Here is a 21551-nt window from a genome sequence, read left to right on the forward strand (position 1 = left end):
TAATTGATCAAGAAATAGATATAATGCTCGAACATGTAATACTGTTATGAACTGCTCTTGTTCTTAAATGATTCTGAAATATGTTATTATGATGTGTTACTTTGCTTAAAACCATGCTATCAATTTTGTTCTTCATGATCATGGAATATGTCATTTCATTGTGTTGTTAATTTTAGAAGTATATTATTAGTTTTGGAATTGCTTTATTTGTTGTACAATAAACCGAACAAAGTATATTGAATTGAATCGACTGAAGGAGAATTCTCCAATAAAATTGCACACATAAAGCCCACATTCCACACTGCTGAACCCTTCCACCCTTGTACAGAACCTTAAACATATCATCTCCCCATTTTGGACCAAAATCATTAACACATCTTTCTTCAGCCTGTGTTCCCAACTCATTCCAACTAGGCCAAGTCACACCCATTCTCAAAAAACCGGGGGCGGACCTCAATACCTTCAGACCTGCCACCAACCTCTGTTTCCTAGCCAAAACAATGGAGAAGTGTGTCCAGCTACAACTCCCCCAACACATAGAAGAATTTGACCTCCATGACACTTTTCAGTCAGGATTCAGAAAAGACTGCAGAACGGAAACTGCTATGCTCAATTCTTGGCAGTCAGTCGTCTCTCTGCCAAGACATTATTTGCCTGCCGTTGAGGCACATTTGTGGCATGGTGTCCAGCGAGACTTGTTGACCCTCTTTCTGCTCCCTCCAGTCCTTCTCTTTATTCTTTCTCTTGTCCAGCAGGATTCCGCTTTGGGTACCTTAAAGAGCTATCTTTCTGCCATCTCAGCCTGTCTGCAGTAGCCAGCGGTAGCCAGATGAAAAAGGCTGAACTTTAACTACTTTTTGGTTTCAACAACCAGTCTATTGCCAGCCTATTCCAAGTGCTGTTACTGACATTGATGAGATGATATAGTGAGATGGGACTGCATTAAAATTGCTAGGCACGGGAGGAGCTTCGCGGGCGAGCAAGATGGCTGCGTAAACTCTGAGCTCCGCAGACCGTCCGACCCTCCGCAAATATCCTGCAGGCTATCCTGTTCCACGATAGTGGATTTCGATTGGTGAAAGGTCGCAGACGCGGGAACTGCTTTCCGCCTCTAAATCCGTTGTTCCTAGCCGAAGCTACGTCGTGCTGAACTTTGTGCCAGGGATGCGCCATTGTCTCATAGGTGGCTGAGGATCGTGACTATGCGCCGCATGATTGGAATGCGAAGCGAGAACCTTCGATCCTTCCTGGCGGAGTACACGTAGCTGCGGAGTCGCCAACTGTTGGCCTGGCTTGTGTGCTGGCTTCGCCTCGGTCCTACGCATCTGCCCTCTTTGTCTGGGCTGGGTAGCCCTTTGTTCTCCTCGAATCCATCATGGCCGGCAGAGGGGACCCCGACAGGACGGCGAACAGAGGCGTTCGGAGCACGACTCAGCCACAGTCGAATAAGATCGACCGCTATGCCCAGCAAAGGACATCGCCTTCTGTGGTAGCCCCTTCTAAAGACTCTCTACGCACGGGCTCGCCTGATGGCTCGGAACCCACTTTGAGCGACATCATGGGGGCCATCGCGGGCATCAGGTCTGAGATGCAGAAACAACATGAGGTCCTGACACATAAGGTGGACACCCTGGCCATTGACCTCAACCTGATCAGGGCCGACTTGGGCAAAACCAATGATCGGGTGAAATCCCTTGATATTAAGACTTCCAGCCTTACTACCGATGTCTCAGACCTGCAAACGGAGGTCCGGGCCCTACGATCGGTTAATGACCAATTCTCTAGGCGGCTGGAAGATTTTGAAGGGCGTGCAAGGCGGCAGAACGTCCGCATCATTGGTGTACCGGAGGGAGCGGAAGAGGCGGCTGTGGACCTTTTTGTGGAGGACTTGATACAGACACATCTTGCACCGGCCGGACTGAGTAACTTTTTCTCGGTGGAACGGGCTCATAGGATACCTGGCGGCCCTCCGAAGTCGGGTGTCGCACCTAGACCCATCATCGCCCGGCTCTTCAACTTTAGAGACCGGGATGTGATCCTTCAAGCTTCCAGGAGGCATGGGCCACTTAAATTCCAGAACGCTGAAGTGCACTTCTACCCGGACTTCACCACGGCCGTTCAGAGACAGCGTCAGAATTTTGCGGGGGTGAAACGTCGCCTTAGGGACATGGGTTTCAAGTACTCAATGCTGTTCCCTGCTAAACTGCGGATCGAGTACGAGGGCCGAGCCCTGTTCTTCGACATGCCCGAGTCGGCAAGCGACTGGCTGGACACTTTACCGCAACGTCGAGATGAGCATGATGACCACTCCGGAGGCGCTACTGGGGGCCTTGATCTCCAGGACTAGATTCTGTTGCTCCAACTCAGGCGGTTGGTGTTCTTGATGTCTGTGACTGCTAATGCCAAGGCTTTTCCATTTTCAGTTTCTTCTGTTTTCTACATGGAGGGTGGCGGGAGGGGACTGCGGGGATTCCTCACTCCTCCAGGGTCTTTTTTGTAGGTTAGTTTATGGGGCAACAGGCACACTGCTGGTTGGGGGGGCTTTTTAGTCTGCTGCAGGGGTGCAGGGTGGGGGTGGTGGTGGGGATGTTCGTTTGTTCTTTCGTTTCTCTCTTTTTCTGACTCTTAGGCAATGGGTCGTATGTACTGTTCTGTTCCACTTGTTGTTGAGGCTTTTCGGGGTTGGGTGGGACCTGGGGCATGATGATGGGGGGTAGGAAATTGCAAGTTCTCAGTTGGAATGTCAACGGCTTGGGTGACCGTATTAAGAGAGGGGTTGTGCTTCAGTTGCTTAAACGACATATGCCGGACATTGTTCTTTTGCAGGAGACGCACTTGGTTGGCAATAAATGTAAAGCGCTTAACCGTAAAGGGTTTAAAATGGTGGCCCATTCAGGGTTCTCTTCGGGATCTCGGGGGGGCGGGTGTTCTAGTGCGTACGTCCCTTCCGTTTGAGATTGACACTACTGTGATTGATGAGAGGGAGCGGTATGCCGCCGTAGCGGGTCGATGGGAAGGGCGTGCCCTGACATTACTTTCAGTTTACGTTCCCCCGGGCCTACAGACTAGCACTTTCCAGGACCTTGGTGGCGCCATTTTGAATTTGCCTGCCGGGTTGTTGATTGTGGGGGGTGATTTTAACTCTGTTTGCTCCGGTTCCTTGGACCGGTATCCGCCTAGAGACCTCCGTAGCTCCTAATTGTGGCTGCCCACCTTCCTTGAGACGCTGGGGTTGGTCGACAGCTGGCGACTCCTGCATCCCACTCAATGTCACTATTCCTTCCACTCTGGCGCCCACGGTAGTCTTTCTAGAATCGACTACGTTCTTACCCTGGCAGCTCACGCGCTTGCGGTTTCCGAGGCCCGTTTTTTGGCACGGGGTATTTCTGATCATTCCCCGCTGTGGGTCTCTTTCGACTTTGATATTGTTATGTCGGAACGACCGGTGGTCGTCAACCCGTGGTTCTTCCTCAACCCCAAAACTCGTAGTCTCCTGGCCAAGGCCATCGATCTCTACTTCACTGAAAATGAGGGGTCGGTCACATCAGCCGCCACTTTATGGGAGGCATTTAAGACAGTTTTGAGGGGCGAGGCCTTTGCTCTTATAGCGGAAGCCCGTAGAGTTAGAGATGCCGATTTGGTGCGCATTGAGGCGGAGATCTTGGAGATGGACTCCCGGTTGGAGGCAGAGCCCAATCCTGCTCTCTTACATGATCTTTCCCTTAAACAGTCGGAGTACCGCGATCTCGCTACTAACGCCGCCCTCGTCCTGGCTAAAGAACAGCAGGGTCGGATTTACGATGTCGGCGACAAGGCTGGGAAGCTGCTGGCCTGGCTGGACAGGAGGGAGAGGGCCAGCCGTGTTGTACCCGAGATATTGGGGGAGGACGGAGTGGTGGTCACAGACACGAATGCCATTGCTGAGTCCTTTGCGGATTACTTTCGAGGTGTCTACTCCGTCGTCTCGGACCGGTCTGAGACCGATTCAGCCGCCTTTCTTTCTAATATCGATCTCCCGTGCCTGTCGGATGAAGAACGTGACGACCTGGACAGGGACGTTTCCGTGGATGAGGTCGCACTTGCGATCCGCTCACTGCGATCGGGCAAAGCGCCTGGTCCTAACGGTATCCCTGTAGAATTGTACAAGATCAGGCCGGACGTGGTGTCCCCACACCTGCGCAATATGTTCCTGGAGGCACGGGAGAATGGTCTGCTTCCCTTTGACCAGAGGTTGGCCACCATTGTAGTCATCCATAAGGAAGGGAAGCCGAGGGATTTGTGCCGGTCGTACCGTCCCATCTCCCTCCTGAACGCTGAGCCTAAGATTCTCGCCAAGATGCTCGCCAATCGTCTGGTTGGTGTTATCGGCGACTTAGTGCACCCGGACCAATCGGGCTTTATTCCACATCGCAACACTGCCCTTAACTTGCGTAGGCTACACGGTGCCCTGGCCAGGGCCCATCCCCTTGAGGAGCCTGCTGTCCTGGCGTCTTTGGATGCCACGATGGCTTTTGACTCCCTCGAGTGGAGCTACCTATGGGCAGTGTTGGCGAAGCTCGGTTTTGGCCCGGTGTTTGTGGGATGGGTTAAACTCCTGTACGCTGAACCGCTGGCTAATATTGCCGTTAATGGCCGTGTTTCGGCTACGTTTGCCCTTCACAGGGGCACCAGACAGGGTTGTCCATTGTCGCCTCTCCTGTTTGCACTCGCGCTCGAGCCACTCGCGGCCTTGTTGCGGACTCATCCGGATCTACATGGTATTCAGTGGGCCCCTGGTTTCGAGGACAGAGTCTCCCTCTACGCGGACGATATTCTGCTTTACCTCACTTCCCCCTGCACATCCCTCATCGTGGCCTGTGATATACTTAAGCTTTTTGGCCGGTACTCTGGCCTTGTTATCAACTGGGCCAAGTCGTATCTGTATGCACTGAAAGGGGGAACACCGCGCCTCCCTAGGGGCTGCGGCATCCAGGTGGCTAACCAGGGCTTCAGGTACTTGGGGATTTATATCTCCAGTAATGCGAAGGCGCGATATGACCATAATCTGCTTCCCCCTCTTTTCCGCCTCCGGCGAGATGTGGAGGGTTGGCGCAAACCTCCGCTCTCTCTGCTTGGGTGCGCGGCATTGTTTAAAATGATGTCCTTGCCCAGGTTCCTTTATGCCCTGCAGAATACTCAGGATCCGGTCCCCGCCCGGTATTTCCGGGAGATTGAGGGCCTTCAACGTGCCTTGCTTTGGGATGGCCGGCCCGCATCGCGATCACGAAGCTCACGCTTCCGTGGTATGATGGGGATATAGCGTTACCGGATGTGCGCAGATACTATTGGGCCTCCCAGTTAGCGGCCATTAATCACGGTCTTTATGGTCCGGAAAACAACCCTGGATACGCCATGGATAGGTGGCTCCTGGGTGGCGGAAATTACTATAGGGCGCTCTACTCGAGGTCTCTAGATGGGCGGATGTTGGGTCCAACGAAAACGGTGGTCCATATTTGGAGGGCAATTACCAAGGCGCAGGGCTGGAAAGGTAAACTAACCAAGCTGACCCCACTATATGACTCGGATATCCTGGGCAAGTTGTGGCACACCAAGGGCTTCGATAAGTGGGACCTCATAGGCATCTCCAGGGTGGAAGATATGTTGTCGAGAGGCGAGATTAAGACCTTTCCCCAGCTACAGGATGAATATCAGTTGGGTGCCTCGGAGTTTTTCCGGTATGCCCAGTTACGCCACGCATTACTTTCTGCTAGGCCGGAGGAGGGAGCGATCCCAGAAAGTTCCCCGTTGGAAGATAGGGTGCTGGACGGCCATATGCCGGACAGCGCCATTTCACTGTCCTATAAGAAGCTTATAAATGTTCGTACCGACCTCCTCCTGGGCGTGAGGGACCAGTGGGTGCGTGATGGGTTGGAAATCGATGACGAAGACTGGCAGAGTGCGGTGTCCTCCTCCAAGGAGGTTGCCGTCTCTTCCCGTCTCAGATTGGTGCAGCTTAAGATCCTGCATAGGGTTTACGTGACTGGCGCCCGACTTGTGCATGTGGGCTACTCGGTCGATGGGCTTTGTCGCCGCGGCTGTGGTGCCCTGGCCACTTTTATGCACATCCTTTGGGAATGTCCCGCCATAGCCTCTTACTGAAGACGTGTGCATCTGATAATGGGTGAGGTGACAGGGGTAGCGGTTAATGCGGAGGCCAGGAGGTGCCTCCTCAACATCTGGGTCCCGACGGACCACAACGTGGCTCAGACGCAATGGGTGACACTTGGCAACATGGTGGCTAAACGTGATATCGCTCAGAAGTGGGGAGCTTCAGTAGCTCCCAAGGTTGTGCAGTGGAAAGCCAATATGGATTGGTGTATGTTCAGGGAGAAGACGGTCTATGTTGCCAGGGGTAAACCCAAAAAGTGGCAGAAGTTGTGGGGGGCCTGGAATACGTACAGGGGAGACATTTGCATACCCCCGGAGCCTGTCTCGCTGGAGGAACATCTGTCGCCGTAGCCTGCGACACATACTGCAATACGCTGTGAATTTTATCCTGTGTCTTCCTCCCTCCCCTCCTCGCTCCTGACCTTTTATCCTGTTTTCATACTTGTGTTCCCTATGCTCCCCCATACCCCCCAATAACGCCTCACTGATTACATGTACTCCATTGCCTATCTCCTTGCGCCCTATCTGGTGCTCCTTTTTCTTCTATTTTCTCTCTGTTCCTTTATAAAAAAGTAAAATCAACCTTCATTGTGCTGCTGCATTGATTCTTGCACTATTGCTCTCCCGATCCGTTATGCTGCCTTGCCTCCGGGATGTCAGGCTGAATAGCTGTGTGCACTTTTTTCGAATAAAGGTTTTAAAAATAAAAAAAAATAAAAAATTGCTAGGCACAGGATTATAAGAGTTTAAAACCTAAAAATTGTGCTCCTGCTTATTTCTTTTCCTTCAAAGTATTTTATAAATAGCCGATTAGCCTGGTTTTAACATTTAAGGTGTGTTTTATTTTAGCATGCCTTCCTCTGCATTACCTCCGTTCGCATCAAAAAGTATGTCCTGGAACAGTTATCACTCCAGCATTGAAAGAGAAATTGCAAACATTAAGGTAAGCCTATTATAATTCCACAATTTTTGTTTCCTCATAAATGGAGTTCTGTCTGAAAATTGACAACTTATAAAAATATCAGCACAATAATGTACATTTTCTTTAGACAGTATAAATACAGCTCGTGATAAACCTAGTTCCAGAACAATAAAAAGAAAGTATAGAACAATTCTCACACCTTTAGCCTCAGAAGTTAGAGGAGGAAGGAAAAATCCTGAGATCGCCTGCTAATGAAGGATTTGAATCAGCATAGTTCTCTGCCTCTGACGCCGATCATGTTCAGTCTCTTCAGCAAAATTGAATGGGAGACCATGTTGAATGCCGCAAAAGATCCAAAAGCAGTACCATAACCAGAGTATTTAAAACCAGGTTAGGTTTAATGTATTCAGAGACTTCAAGTTAAGCACCGAACACTTATTGGGAATAATGGAGCAGGTAGTTTGCTTCAAGAATGTTAATCTAAGTAAGTTTTGTGGCTGTGGGCAGAATAGAAATAGGTCTATAATTGTCAAACAGCTTGGGATAAACAGAAGGTGGCTTCAACAAGGAGAGAAGAACTCATTTCCAGCTGGAGGTAACCAACGCCTGGTCAAGAGATTCGTTAGGCAGCCTATTCAGCCAGGAGTTCACCACCAGTTCTGCTCGATTGAGAGTGGCAGGAGGGCAAAGGTCAAGAGGGGAACCTGATGTACACTTTGCGAGCTCCATTGCCAACTCCTCAAGTGAGATAGTGGATAAACTAGATAGTTAGGGGCCTAGTAAAAGTATCAGAAGGTGACTTCTTTAAACAAAAAGGAAAAGCAAAGACTTATTCTTGGCATACAAAAAAGAAACCTGAAGTAGTGCCATAGAGAAACAACCAACTTTTGAATGTTACCAATCAACTGAATTTAGAAGAGGAATCCAAGAATATCTGAATACAGTGACTAGATCTTCACATCGCTATATACTGACTAGATTGAGAATAGGCACAGTCCATCATCTAGTTGCCTTCCCAGTTATGAAAGGTGATTCTTGAGTGGTGCAACTCCGACCCAGGAACTGTTCATAGATGACTTACATTTTCCTATTAAAGAAGCCAGAGAGGCTCTGCTGTATGAGTGATAAATGGCACTTTCTAACAATCTGGCAGGTACGAGACGGATGCGACCAGATGAAACGCCCGGGCCGCTGCGCGGCTCGAGTCAGGCGAGGCCCACATGCTCCCAAGAGCTAGATGCTACGACCTCTGCGGCAAATAAATTGTAGGCACCCCAAGAGAAGTAAAGTGACATGCGTGAGAGGGCTTTTGACGGCGGTGAACCGGGCTGGCATAAAGAGGCGAGTGGCCCCATAGAAGGCAGAGAGCCGCCCCTTAGCCTTCAGATCGAAAGAGAACGGAGCAATCCAGAGGCGCTGTATGCCACATCGGTGAGTGCCCTCGACAGCAGAAGGCAGAGGCTATCAAACAGGATATTGTGGCAGTGACCACAGGACGAGACAGGATCAGAAAATGGGTGATCCTGACTCCAAGATGGCGGTGCTCTGGGACAGAAGCACAGTCCTGGAACGTACTGGGGGTAGCTTACTTCTCTCTTCTCCATAGACAGGTGCCAGCCCCACCCTTCTGAGCATTGCAACAATCATCTCACCAGGATCCTCGCCCATTGGAGGAGGGATCCTTTATCCAAGGGCCTGACAACTAGAGGCGCTGTGAGTGGCCCTCGCCTCCCCCAGGGAGAATTGGAGGCGCACATGTCGCTTGAACCCCTAGAGGGCCTTCCTATCAACCTCCTGTGAGGAGAGCAGTGCCATTCCTTCCCGAAATACACCCTTCGGGGAGAAAGGACACTAGGACAAACCTGGGGTATTATCCTGACTCTGGCTCTATATGGGGAGGGACTACATTCCTAGGCGACTAGCGACAAATCTCGTCCCCCGGTCAGATGAAACTGGCAGCCCTTTCAATGGTGATTGCAGACCAGGCAAGGTGCATGTTACTACTTTCCTTTGTTACAATAGCTTGACATAGATGCCTCCCGACATTATGCCCCCGAAAAAAAACTAAGCTAACAGGTTCTTTTACTACTTTGCGCCATCGTCCCAGTGGAAAGTATGGACAGCTACATGGCCCTTACCAGGGAGGACCTCCTGACATCCTTATGAGAATTTTAAACAGGACCTGCAAGAAGATTTGAAGTCAGATATGTGCGCATCCTTGGAAAGCCTACGTGCAGATATACAAAGCAAACTCAATTCTCTCCAACAAGATGTGTGATTCAGTGGGCACCAATGCAATGGATCTCGAAACTAAAATTCAGGACCTGTATCAATGCTTAATCAAGGCAGAGACCGCTGTGAAACATTTTCAAACTCACCTTCGGACATCTCTTTAAAAATGCGATTATCTAGAGAACAGATCTTGTAGGGAGAACATCCGCATTTGAAATCAGGAAGAGGGTGCGGAGGGGCCGGATCTGGAGGTGTTCATACTTGGACTATTCTCAGAGTTGTTGGGCTCTACCGGCCTAAAGGTGAAATTAGACAGGGTACATAGAGTGGGGCCACCAAACTTAGGAGGAGGTAAGAGGCCAAGAGACGTACTGATAAAACTACTCTCTTTTAAAATAAAGGAGGCGATCCTCCAGACGGTGCAGAGGGCTGGGGAGGTGTCTTTTCAGCGAGTCACATGTGCGCTGTTTCAGGATGTAGTGCCTGTCAGCTTGGCTCGCAGACAGCAGTTTCGCCCAATTACAGACAAACTGTGGAATGACTCCCATCAAGTACCGATGGATATCCCTTTGGTTTTGCTTTCATACTACAGGCTAAGTCTGACCATGCCATCACTCTCCTGGAAGCAGCGAATGTCCTGGACCTGAGACTGTCTGGGGTTCGAGTGGATGGAGGAGCAGAGGTAGAGAACTCAGATTCTGGAAAGGAAGCAAATGGAACTGAACACTGGCAGTCTCAGAAGCATTTGCGCCAACAACGCAAACATTGAGGCACTCAACACATAAGTTGATTATTTCCTGCACATTGGCCTAGATGACACATCAGTGGGGCTTGACCTATTGTAATCTCCTTGGGACATTATTGTTTATTTCGTTTAGGGGGCTCAGGAACAGTTCTGAATGTTCGCTGTAACGCAAGGGTTCATGTGCATGCTAACTCGACCGTCTATGTTGTATTACTAGAAATCCTCAATGTAGATCTACTGTGGTAAGCCATTTTCACCTTACATTGGCTGTTTTTGACCTACCCGCCCAATTGGATGTGATTCCTTAACGGCAAGATTGTACTATATAGCAATTGTTCACTTATTCGGAATTATAATGGGATTGTTTATTTATTTTTTATAATTTTTTATATGAGGGTACATGGACACTAACACTTCACTTCCTTCCACAGTTACAAAGTATCATAAACAGATTTAAAGAGAGATGCAGGATGGGATTCACAGGCTCTTGGAGGGTCTCAATGCACTACACATGGAGATCTTGCTGGATTTTAGATTGAGATGGTGATCAACTCATTAACATGGAATGTTAAAGGGCTTAACTCCCCAGCCAAAAGGCATAAACTGTGTAAATATCTATTAGACCAAAGGCTAGGTGTAGTAGCTTTACAAGAGACACACATGAAACAACCTGAGGATCACAGGCTACACCAAAGGGCCTATCCGTTCATCTAGAGATAGTCAGCACCATCAAAAAAGAATGTGGTTGGCCTACTGTTCCACTCATTGTTGAAGTTTCAACTGGAGGGATGTAAGTCAGATAGGGAAGGGAGTGTGGTAATCGTCAAGGAACTACTCCATGGTCGCCATGTGCACATTTGCCTCTGCATATGCTCCCAGTAATAACGAGGGACAATTTTTGATCTCTGTGTTGTCACTGCTGGGTGGATTTGCAGAAGGGGACACAGTGCTGATGGGTGATTTCAATCTCAGCTGGCACCCAAGCATGGATAATCTACATCCCCATAGGGCCACTACTGGTGGCTTTACAAGAGCGTTGAAACATGAATTTAAAGATCTGGGCCTCGTAGACACATGGTGCACTATGCTTAGACTATATTTTTGTAAATTGGGCACTGACACAGACGTTAAATTCTACTTTATCCACTCAATTACGATATCCAACCACGCGCCAATTACTATTACAATGACATAGGATGCGGGTCCAGGCAAAACATAGATGCTGGTTCTTTCTGGGGTCCCTGGTTAATGACAAGCTGATGCGAGATGACCTATGAAAAACTATCAGTCTTTTTTTTATCTGAATGTCCCCCGCCCACCCCCCCAGATACTACCCCAATAAATAATTGGGATGCCTTTAAAGCAGCGCTTAGGGGGTCAGTGCGTTGCTAAGACCATGGCCCCCAACAGACAAAGAACCCAAGAGAGATTAGAACTAGAGCAGGAGCTGTGAGAAGCAGAGAAGGCACATAAAGAAAACTCAACACTACCACTACAACGGAAGGTAACAACACTCAGGGGTAAAGTTAATGCTATCTACAATAATAGAGTTGAGCTCACGCTCCTGAGGCTCAAACGCACTGCAGATGAACTGGGAAATAAAGTAGGGTCCCATTTGGCCAGACAACTGAGGGTTAAAAGGGAGAAAGAATACATAGAAGGTATTCTATCTGGCACTGGAGAGAAAGTAGTGTCAGATCCTGAAAAGGCCCAAATATTTGGCCAATTCTATAGAATGTTATATACTAAGGAGACCTCTACTGAGAAAGCCCAATTAGATTATTTAGAGGCCCAGAATGAACAATTAGGAGGACCCATAACTGAAGAAGAGATTTGCACGGCCATTACGGAGCTCAAACTTTTTAAATCCCTGGGGCCAAATGGGCTGACAGCCCAGTTTTAAAAGACTTTTAGCTCAAAGCTACTCCCCCATCTTGTACCTTTATTTAACTTTGTGGCAGAGGGAGGAGAGGTGTCTTCCATGGGCGAGGTCCTAATCACGGTCATCCCGAAACCAGGGAAAGACCCTCGAAAATGTGAATCCTACTGGCCAGTAGCGCTCCTTAACGTAGACTTCAAATTATATACAAAAGACATAGCCTCTAGGCTTGAGACCTTGCTTCCAGACCTAATTCACCCGGACCAGTCTGGTTTCATAGCAGGTAGGCAGACACATGATTATCTATGAAGGGTGATCCACCTGGTCTAAAACGCTACTAAAAAATCACCGGCAGCCCTCTTGGCATTAAATGCAGAAAAGGCCTTCTTATTTCATACCTTACGAAAATTTCTGTGACCGTTTTGTGGGCATGTTTAAGGTCAATTACACACGACCCTGTGCTTGGATCTTGGTCAGCGGAGTGAGCTCTGATGTCTTTCATTTAGCGGGAGGAACTTGACAGGGGTGACCCCTCTTTCCACTATTGTTTGCCCTTAGCATTGAGCCCGTTGCAGCTAAGATTAGATCTACACCCACTTTTCGCTGCAACCACTTTGTGGGAGAGGAACATAAGATTTCTCTTATTGCCGATGATGTACTCTTACTGATCCCAGTAATACGTTGTGAGCCCTGCGACCAGAGCTGCAACACTTCGAATCATCATCCTTCTTCCGTATTAATGAGACTAAGTCCTTTTCTCCTTAATTTGAATCTACTGCAATCTGGAGTAGAACGGGTTGTGAAAGCGCTCCTTTCCAGTGGGAGAAGAAAGAGATCACCTATATTAGCATTAAAATTGCACCTAAACTCTCAGATCTTTTTAAGGTCAAATATCCCCCACTTCTTCAACAATTGAAAAATGACCTTCGACGATGGGCTGCTCTGTACCTCTCATGGCTGGGCCATATACACGCTATAAAAATGAATGTAATTCCTCGACTACTGTACCTATTTCAAGGACTGCTGATCAATTTAGATCACGGATTCTTACCCACCCTACGTTCCATGCTCATATAATTTATCGATGTGGTCGTGGAGGTGTCGCGGGCCGGAAAATCAGGCAAGGAGGCCGAATGTAGTGGGCTATAGTGGGGTTTTATTGTTACAAGAGTCAACAGAAGATGTAGTACAGAGTATTCCAGCTGGGTCGGGTAGTTCTTCCGGGTCGGCTAGCCTCCGCTTGAATGGTCCACGGCTGGGCTCTGTCTCCGTTGCTGGGGAGGTACCTCGGAGGGCAACAAGAGAAAGAAGGGACCGTTCGTCCGAACAGGGACTCAGTACGTATGCCGCCACCGACACCGGGACGTGAGTGGGACAGAAAAGAACGAGTAGTGAGGGAGGGAGGTACGGGGAGGAGGAAAGAACGGATGGTTTAAAGAACTAGAATATAGCAAGGGTGTCAGGGTGAACGTGACGGGAAGAAGGGCGTCTTATGGTGAGAGTGCTTTACGATATTCAGTGTTTCTAATACGTGATAAGTGCCTAAGGGTAAGAGATCTATACAGTATGTACACTGAGCACCTAGCGTGCTCACGGGGAGGTTTACGCTACTCACGCGGTCCGCCGTAGCTCTCCAGTGAGCCACGGCCGCTCTTCAGCCACCTCCTTAAGGACTCCACCAGTCCTCCGACCACTCGTCTTCTTCGGGTTGTTCCTCTTCTCGCTCTCCAACACCAGTCTGAGTATCCTGCCACAATGCTCCGACGATGTCCTCGATGTTGCTTCCGCTTTTCACTTGTTCTGCCGCTGCCTCCGGGGTGGAACTTCCGGGGTCACGGCGAAGTGCTTCCGGTTGCTGCGGGTCGCTGATTGGCTCCTGGAATAGAGAGAGGGGCGGGGAACTGTGGGTCATGGTTTTCGCTCCGGCAATGTTACGGACCCGAGGGGGTTGGCGGAAAGTACTTGAGAGTGACGCCCCAGACAGCGGTAAGGTTTCAGGGGGGCACAGTCCTGGCGGGGGTGACAACGGGACCAGATCACATCCCCTTCCCCTAGCTGTCCTTCTTGTACGGGTTGGGGAGGTGGGGTAACGGGATAAGAAGTCCGCATTGCCTTGTTCGGATCCTTTTCGGTGACGAGTATGGAATCGAAAGGGCTGGAGAGACAGGAACCAACGGAGGACCCGGTCGTTATGTCCTTTGTTCCAGGCCATCCATTCCAAGGGGGCATGGTCGGTATAAATGGTAAAGTCTCTACCCTCCAGATAGTATCTAAGGCTTTCGATGGCCCACTTGATTGCGAGGGCTTCTTTCTCGACTACAGCATAGTTTAGTTCTCGGGGGAAGAGTTTTCGGCTGAGATATAGAATTGGGTTTTCGTTTCCTTGTTTGTCTACTTGCGACAGGACTGCCCCTAAACCCTGATCAGAGGCATCCATTTGAAGTATGAAAGGCCGGGAATAATCAGGGCTTACTAGGACAGGACTGGAGGTTAGGGCGCCCTTCAGGTCGGTGAATGCCTGCCATACAAGGGGACTGGGGTGCTTTAGGGCGAGCTCTGTGTGTGTAGCTTTCTTTAAGAGATCGGTAAGAGGGGCAGCTCTCTGAGAGAAGTTGGGAACAAATCTTCTATAATATCCCAGGAGCCCGAGAAAAGCTTGGAGATCTTTTTTTGTTCGGGGGAAGGGTCTCAATAGCGTTGGTTTTGGATTTCTGGGGTCTGATCAGACCTTCGCCCAAAAGGAAACCGAGGTATTGAACGGTTTGGGCAGCCAGGGTGGTTTTGGCGGGATTTATGGAAAACCCAAATGAGCCCAGGGAAGAGACAACCTCATGCAAATGGACCAGGTGTTGTTCCCAGCTGTCGCTGTAGATGACTATGTCGTCTAGATAGGCGCCTGCATATGCTGCGTGTGGACGTAGTACATGATTCATGGCACGCTGTAAGGTAGCGGGGGCACCGTGTAGCCCAAAGGGCATGACAATGAACTGAAATAAACCCTCAGGGGTAGAGAAGGCAGTCTTCTTCTTGTCTTGTTCCCGGAGGGGAATCTGCCAGTATCCCTTGCAGAGGTCAAGGGTTGAAATATATTTGGCCTTCCCTATCCTTTCGACCATTTCGTCTACTCGTGGTAGGGGATATGTGTCGAATCGAGATACCTCGTTTACCTCTCGGAAGTCTATACAAAACCTGACAGACCCGTCAGGTTTTGGCACCAGGACTGTAGGGGAGTTCCACTCACTGACCGAGGGTTCTATGATCCCCATCTTTAACATGTCCTTGGTCTCCCTCTTTATAACTGCTCTTCGAGCCTCAGGGACCCGATAGGGTCGCAGCCTAACCACTTTCCCTGGTTCTGTTTCAATCGCGTGTTCGGTGACGGTAGTCCGTCCCGGATAGGATGAAAAGACCTTCATCACGGGGGTCAGGGCTACTTGGAGCGCCTGGATTTGTACCTGGGTCAAAGCAGGATCTAGGCAGGGGTCGAAGGGAAAGGAAGATGGGGGCCTGATCCCCATCACGACAGGGCGGGGTCCTTCCCATTTTTTAAGAGATTTATGTGATAGATCTGGGACGTGCCTCTTGTGGGGTCGAGTTCTATCTCATAGGTAACTGGGGTTACCTGTCACTGGATGGTATAGGGCCCTTGCCACTGGCCCAAGAGTTTTTGGTCGGATGAGGGCATCATCAGGAGGACTAGGTCCCCGACGGCGAAAACCCTGGCTTTGGTGCCCTCATCATATTGTCGTTTCTGTGTGTCTTGTGCCTTCTCCATGTTTTGTTTCACTATTTCCCGTATATCAGCTAGATGGGTCTTTAGGTTGTTACTTACTCTGGTAAAGGGCGTGTGCGGTCAGGCTCGGCTTCCCAGGCTTCCTGAGCCATATCCAGCAGGGTACGCGGGGGTCTCCCATACAGCAACTCATAGGGGGAGTAGCCTGTACTGCTCTGGGGTTTACACCGTATGGCAAATAGGGCCAGCGGTAGGATTTCCTCCCACCGTTTGGCCTCCAGACCTAACAGTTTTTTCAGTGTCTGTTTTAATGTGGCGTTGTAGCGCTCAACCAGTCCGTCCGTTTGCGGATGGTACGCCGAAGTCCTGATTTGTTTTATTCCTAGCCTAGAGCAGACCTGTTTCAGCAGTGAAGAGACAAATGGGGTGCCCTGATCAGTGAGGATCTCACGGGGAAACCCTACTCGGGAAAATAGTGTGATGAGAGCCTTGGCTATGTTCTGAGCTGTGGGCTGGCGTAACGGAATGGCTTCAGGGAAGCGGGTGGCATAGTCTACAATGACAAGGGCGTAACGGCATCCGGTTCGGGAGGGTAATAGGGGCCCTATTATGTCCATTCCCACCCTACTGAATGGGATGTCGATGAGAGGAAGAGGTCGTAGAGGCACCCTAGGGGGTCGGTATCGGCTATGTTTTTGGCAAACAGCACATTCATGGCAGTAGGTTTTGATGCGCTGATAGACTCCTGGCCAATAGAATTTGTCAAGGACGGTCTGACTGGTCTTTTCATCCCCAAAATGACCCCCTAACAGGTGACTGTGGGCTAGAAAGAGGACCTTGTCCTGGAAGGGACCCGGAATCAGTAATTGTGGGTTTTGTAGCAGACCTCCCTTTCTGTATAACAACCCCCGTTTCTTGAAGAAATAAGGACCTACTTGTGTGGGGTCCTCGTGGTCTAGGGCCCTTCCCCATGCTTCTTGTAGGAGCGGGTCCTCCTGTTGAGCTGCTCGGAACTCTTGGTCGGTTTGCCAGGGATGATCATCCACATTCACGGGATAGGCAAAGGTATGGAGATTCTTCTCCTGTCTTTTCTGGCTCTTGGTTTTGTGGGGGTTAGGTTCTTTAGAAGTTGAGGACAGACCCTAAGGGTAGGGGGCCTCTTTCCACCACTGGGCCAGGGATTCTGTAGTGTCCTGGAGAAGAGCAGGGAGTCCGGGATAATCGCTTCCCAGGATAGCTTGTTCGGGCAATGCCGGTACAAGACCGACCGTGAGGTTGGTTCCCGGATCACCGGGGTGTTGCACCCAAGCCTGCGTGGTGGAGTAGCGTTTTGTATCCCCATGGACGCACTGGATGGCCACTACTCCGGTTGGAGAACTCTGGGGGAGAGCCAAGTCTTGAGGGCGGAGGACGCTTTGTCGACACCCAGTGTCAGCGAGGGCTAGTACTTCCTGTCCGTCAATGGACACGGGGCAATGAAACGGAGGGGGAGTAGCCCCCGGCGTGTGGCAGACGTAGTTCCTGACCAGTCCGATTTCCATTGGTACCTCCTTCTGGGGGCACATGCGGGCTATGTGTCCAAAGTTCCCACAATGGTAGCACTGGGGTCCGGGATTGGGTGGACGGTACAGAATTGGAGACGGAAAGAGAGGAGGAGGTTCGGGTCTCCGGGAGAGCAATGGATGACGGTTGGTGGTGGGGTTATGAGGTCTGTGTGGGGTTTCCTCTTTACCACGTTGCAGATCTTGAGCACGGCCATAAGCGCAGGCTATTTCTACGGCCGTCTCCAGATTGAGTCTGGTATGTTGACGGACCCACCTCTGGGTGGCGGGATGTAGGGAGTTCAGGAATTGCTCGAGATAAATTTTCTCTAAGATGTCCTCTTTTGTGGAGGTTTCCGGTCTAAGCCACCGGTTGGCGAGATCTTTGATGCGAAAGGATAGAGCCCGCGGGTTTTCTTGGGGCCCTTCCTTGGCTTGTCTTAGCTTCATCCTGTAGGTGTCGTCGTCCACTCCCAGACGCTCGAGGATGCATTTCTTTATGTCGGCATAAGGGTTGTTGCCTTGGATGTTGGCCTGTTGGTAAGCAGCCTGCAGGTCCCCTGTAAGAAGGGGTCCCAGGTATTGGCCCCATCGCTTTACAGGCCAGTTCGCGGCTTGAGCCAACCTCTCAAAATTAGTAAAGAAGTAGTCAGGGTCTTCCCCCGGGACATACTTCTGCAAAACAACGGATGGGAGAGAGGCCATGGGTCGAGGTTGTCCTAAGACGTCGGTCAGTTTGCCCATGGCTTGGTCATGCGCGGTTCCTTGGCCCTTCAAAACATCATGCAGTTGGCCTCTGTCTTCCTCTGCTGTTTTCAGGAATTGTTCCAATAGCTTCCCCAGTTGCTCTTGGGAGTCGGCCATTCTCTTCATGACGGCCTCCATGCTTCCAGCGGATCCCACTTCTGACACCAGATGTGGTCGTGGGGGTGTCGCGGGCCGGAAAATCAGGCAAGGAGGCCGAATGTAGTGGGCTATAGTGGGGTTTTATTGTTACAAGAGTCAACAGAAGATGTAGTACAGAGTATTCCAGCTGGGACGGGTAGTTCTTCCGGGTCGGCTAGCCTCCGCTTGAATGGTCCACGACTGGGCTCTGTCTCCGTTGCTGGGGAGGTACCTCGGAGGGCAACAAGAGAAAGAAGGGACCGTTAGTCCGAACAGGGACTCAGTACGTATGCCGCCACCGACACCGGGACGTGAGTGGGACAGAAAAGAACGAGTAGTGAGGGAGGGAGGTACGGGGAGGAGGAAAGAACGGATGGTTTAAAGAACTAGAATATAGCAAGGGTGTCAGGGTGAACGTGACGGGAAGAAGGGCGTCTTATGGTGAGAGTGCTTTACGATATTCACAGTGTTTCTAATACGTGATAAGTGCCTACGGGTTAGAGATCTATACAGTATGTACACTGAGCACCTAGCGTGCTCACGGGGAGGTTTACGCTACTCACGCGGTCCGCCGTAGCTCTCCAGTGAGCCACGGCCGCTCTTCAGCCACCTCCTTAAGGACTCCACCAGTCCTCCGACCACTCGTCTTCTTCGGGTTGTTCCTCTTCTCGCTCTCCAACACCAGTCTGAGTATCCTGCCACAATGCTCCGACGATGTCCTCGATGTTGCTTCCGCTTTTCACTTGTTCTGCCGCTGCCTCCGGGGTGGAACTTCCGGGGTCACGGCGAAGTGCTTCCGGTTGTTGCGGGTCGCTGATTGGCTCCTGGAATAGAGAGAGGGGCGGGGAACTGTAGGTCATGGTTTTCGCTCCGGCAATGTTACGGACCCGAGGGGGTTGGCGGAAAGTACTTGGGCGTGACGCCCCAGACAGCGGTAAGGTTCAGGGGGGCACAGTCCTGGCAGCGGTGACAACGGGACCAGATCACAATCTGGCAGGGTAAAAGAGCTTGTCTCCCATATAAACAGCTCCGTTTTCTGAAAACCCTGCGGGGGATTGGCATTGCTAGACTACCACCTATACTAGAAAGCATCTGAAAGAGACACGTTAGTGATAGATTCCTTACCTTAGAATATCCCCAGGCGTCAGACTGGATCCGGAAAGTTTTGCATAGCAGTACCCTTGCGCATCGGTAGGCGTCGTCTGCGGCTCCGCGTCCGTCGTCGGCGTCGTGGGCGCCGTGATGACGTCGTCGGAGTACTTAGACGCCGCCTCCGCGTGCTGACGTCAGTTCTTCTTTTTTCCGCGCCAGCCAGCGCAGATCTGGAAAGAGCAGTTCCCTAGTCATTTTTTGACTAACTTTTTGGATCTTTTTGATCTATTTCGAAGTCTTCACGACTCCGACGGTGCCATTAGGGATGCCCGGCTTCAAGCACTGCGACGGTTGCGAACGCCTCATGTCGATTACGGATCCGCACCGCCTGTGCCTGACGTGTTTGGGCGTCGACCATGACGACGAGGCCTGCTCCGACTGTCGGGCCCTCTCGAGGACGGCCAGGCGGGAGCGGTCCCGCAGGCGACTCGAGATCCGCCAGTCGGCCCCGCGCCGTGTGAGGTCCCGGTCCCGGTCCCACGGGAGGTCGAGGGACAGGTCGCGGGGGCGGAGCCGTCACAGCTCCGGGAGTCGGCGCCACGCCTCCGGGTCCAAGTCGTCAGGTAAGAAGCATAAGAAGTCGAAGAGACATCATCGCTCTTCCGACTCCCCCCGACGCTCGGGCGATGCGGCCGGGGGTTCGGGTGACACCGCCCACGCGGCTCCTCAGGAGTCGCGGGCGCCGCGTCCGGCTCCATACCCCCCGGTCCCTGGGCTGAACGCGACGCCGGAGGAGATAGAGCGCTTCCTCATGGCCATGAGGTCCCTGTCTTCTCCGACGGGTTCTGCGGTGCCTTCGGGCCCAGTGAACCCGTCTGGGGGCCCTAGTGGGTCGGGGGATGCGACCCCGACGCCGTCGGGTGCTTCGGCCCCGACGCCGCCGGCGTCTTCGGCGCCGCAGGGCTCCACGATCCCGACGCCGCCGCTAACTCCCAGACCGCCTTCCCGTCGGCTCCCCCTGACCGGGAATCCAAGAGGTACGAGGCCTTTGGCAAAAAGGTATTCTCGTCCCTTAGCTTAGGACTGCGGTCTTCCAACACCGCGTGCCTCTTGGGCCGTTACACCCATTCTATATGGGAAACGGTCGTGGAAGTGCTGCCAGAGTGTCCGTTGGAGGTACGGGCCAAACTCGGCCAAGCCCTAGTGGAGGGCCGGGACGCAGTGAAGTACTCGATCAGGTGCGGACTGGATACAACTGACTCGCTGGGCAGAGCGATGGCTACGACGGTGGCGATTCGACGCCACGCCTGGCTCAGATCCGCCAACTTCTCGGCTGATGTCCAGAATACCCTCATGGACATGCCGTTCGATGGCAGTCGCCTCTTTGGCGACAAGGCAGACCACGCGCTTGAGTGCTTTAAGGACTCCACGGCTACGGCCAAGTCCTTGGGCCTCTCGGCCCCGCGCCAGCAAGTGGGTGCCTTTCGCTCCTTTCGTGGCCAAGGAAGGGGCGTCCCCACCCGTGCCGCCAGCCACTCGCCGCAAACTGTCGTCCAGCGCGGCGGCGGCCGTGGAAACCGCCGTGGAGGCGGTCGGGGAGGCAAGCGGAGCCAGTCCACACCCGCCCCCGCAACATCCGCCTCAAAACCCTCCTAGTCCGTGCTTTTCGGCCCATGTGACGCCAGTGGGGGGCAGGGTTCGCCATCACCACTCTCACTGGCGCACAGTCACCTCAGACAGGTGGGTGCTGCAGATCGTCCGAAGGGGCTACTCCCTCCCCTTCGAGACGACCCCTCAAGCCATGCCACCGCAACACCACCGCGTATCGGGGGATCATTTGCGGCTCCTGCAGGAGGAAGTTTCGGCCCTCTTGGCCAAGGGGGCCATCGAGCGCGTTCCTGGGCCAGAAGTAGGTCGTGGTTGCTACTCCCACTACTTCCTGGTGCCCAAGAAGGGCAAAGGGGGCCTATGCCCTATCTTGGATCTGAGGAACGTCAACGGCTTCCTCCGGAAGGAGAAGTTCAAAATGCTGACACTGGCTCAGGTCTTGGCTGCCCTAGACCCCGGAGACTGGATGGTAGCGTTGGACTTGCAGGATGCGTATTTCCACATCCCCGTCCTGCCGGCCCACCGGCGTTACCTGCGGTTCACGGTAGGCCTCGAGCACTTTCAGTTTACCGTGCTCCCCTTCAGCCTTACCAGCGCCCCACGGGTGTTCACGAAGGTGATGGCGGTGGTTGCAGCTCACCTGCGCAGGTTAGGGGTTTCAGTCTTCCCCTACCTAGACGACTGGTTGTTGAAGGCGGGCTCGCCCCAGGCAGTCGTCAACCACCTCCAGACTACGGCGGATCTCCTGCACAGGCTGGGATTTTCCA

The 21551-nt window shown here is 51.8% G+C and overlaps 1 protein-coding gene across 1 annotated transcript in view; it reads left to right on the forward strand.

Annotated features, from left to right (window-relative positions):
• The window catches only part of LOC147698809 (E3 ubiquitin-protein ligase TTC3-like), a 1497644-nt gene that overhangs the window by 1284976 nt on the left and 191117 nt on the right, over positions 1 to 21551 (forward strand). The window contains exon 40 of the mRNA XM_086935406.1: positions 6997 to 7090. Coding sequence (XP_086791532.1) covers positions 6997 to 7090 — 94 coding nt within the window. The remainder of the gene's footprint in view (positions 1 to 6996; positions 7091 to 21551) is intronic.

Source organism: Lissotriton vulgaris, chromosome 8 (genome assembly GCF_964263255.1).
Source record: "Lissotriton vulgaris chromosome 8, aLisVul1.2, whole genome shotgun sequence".
NCBI classification, from domain to species: domain Eukaryota; kingdom Metazoa; phylum Chordata; class Amphibia; order Caudata; family Salamandridae; genus Lissotriton; species Lissotriton vulgaris.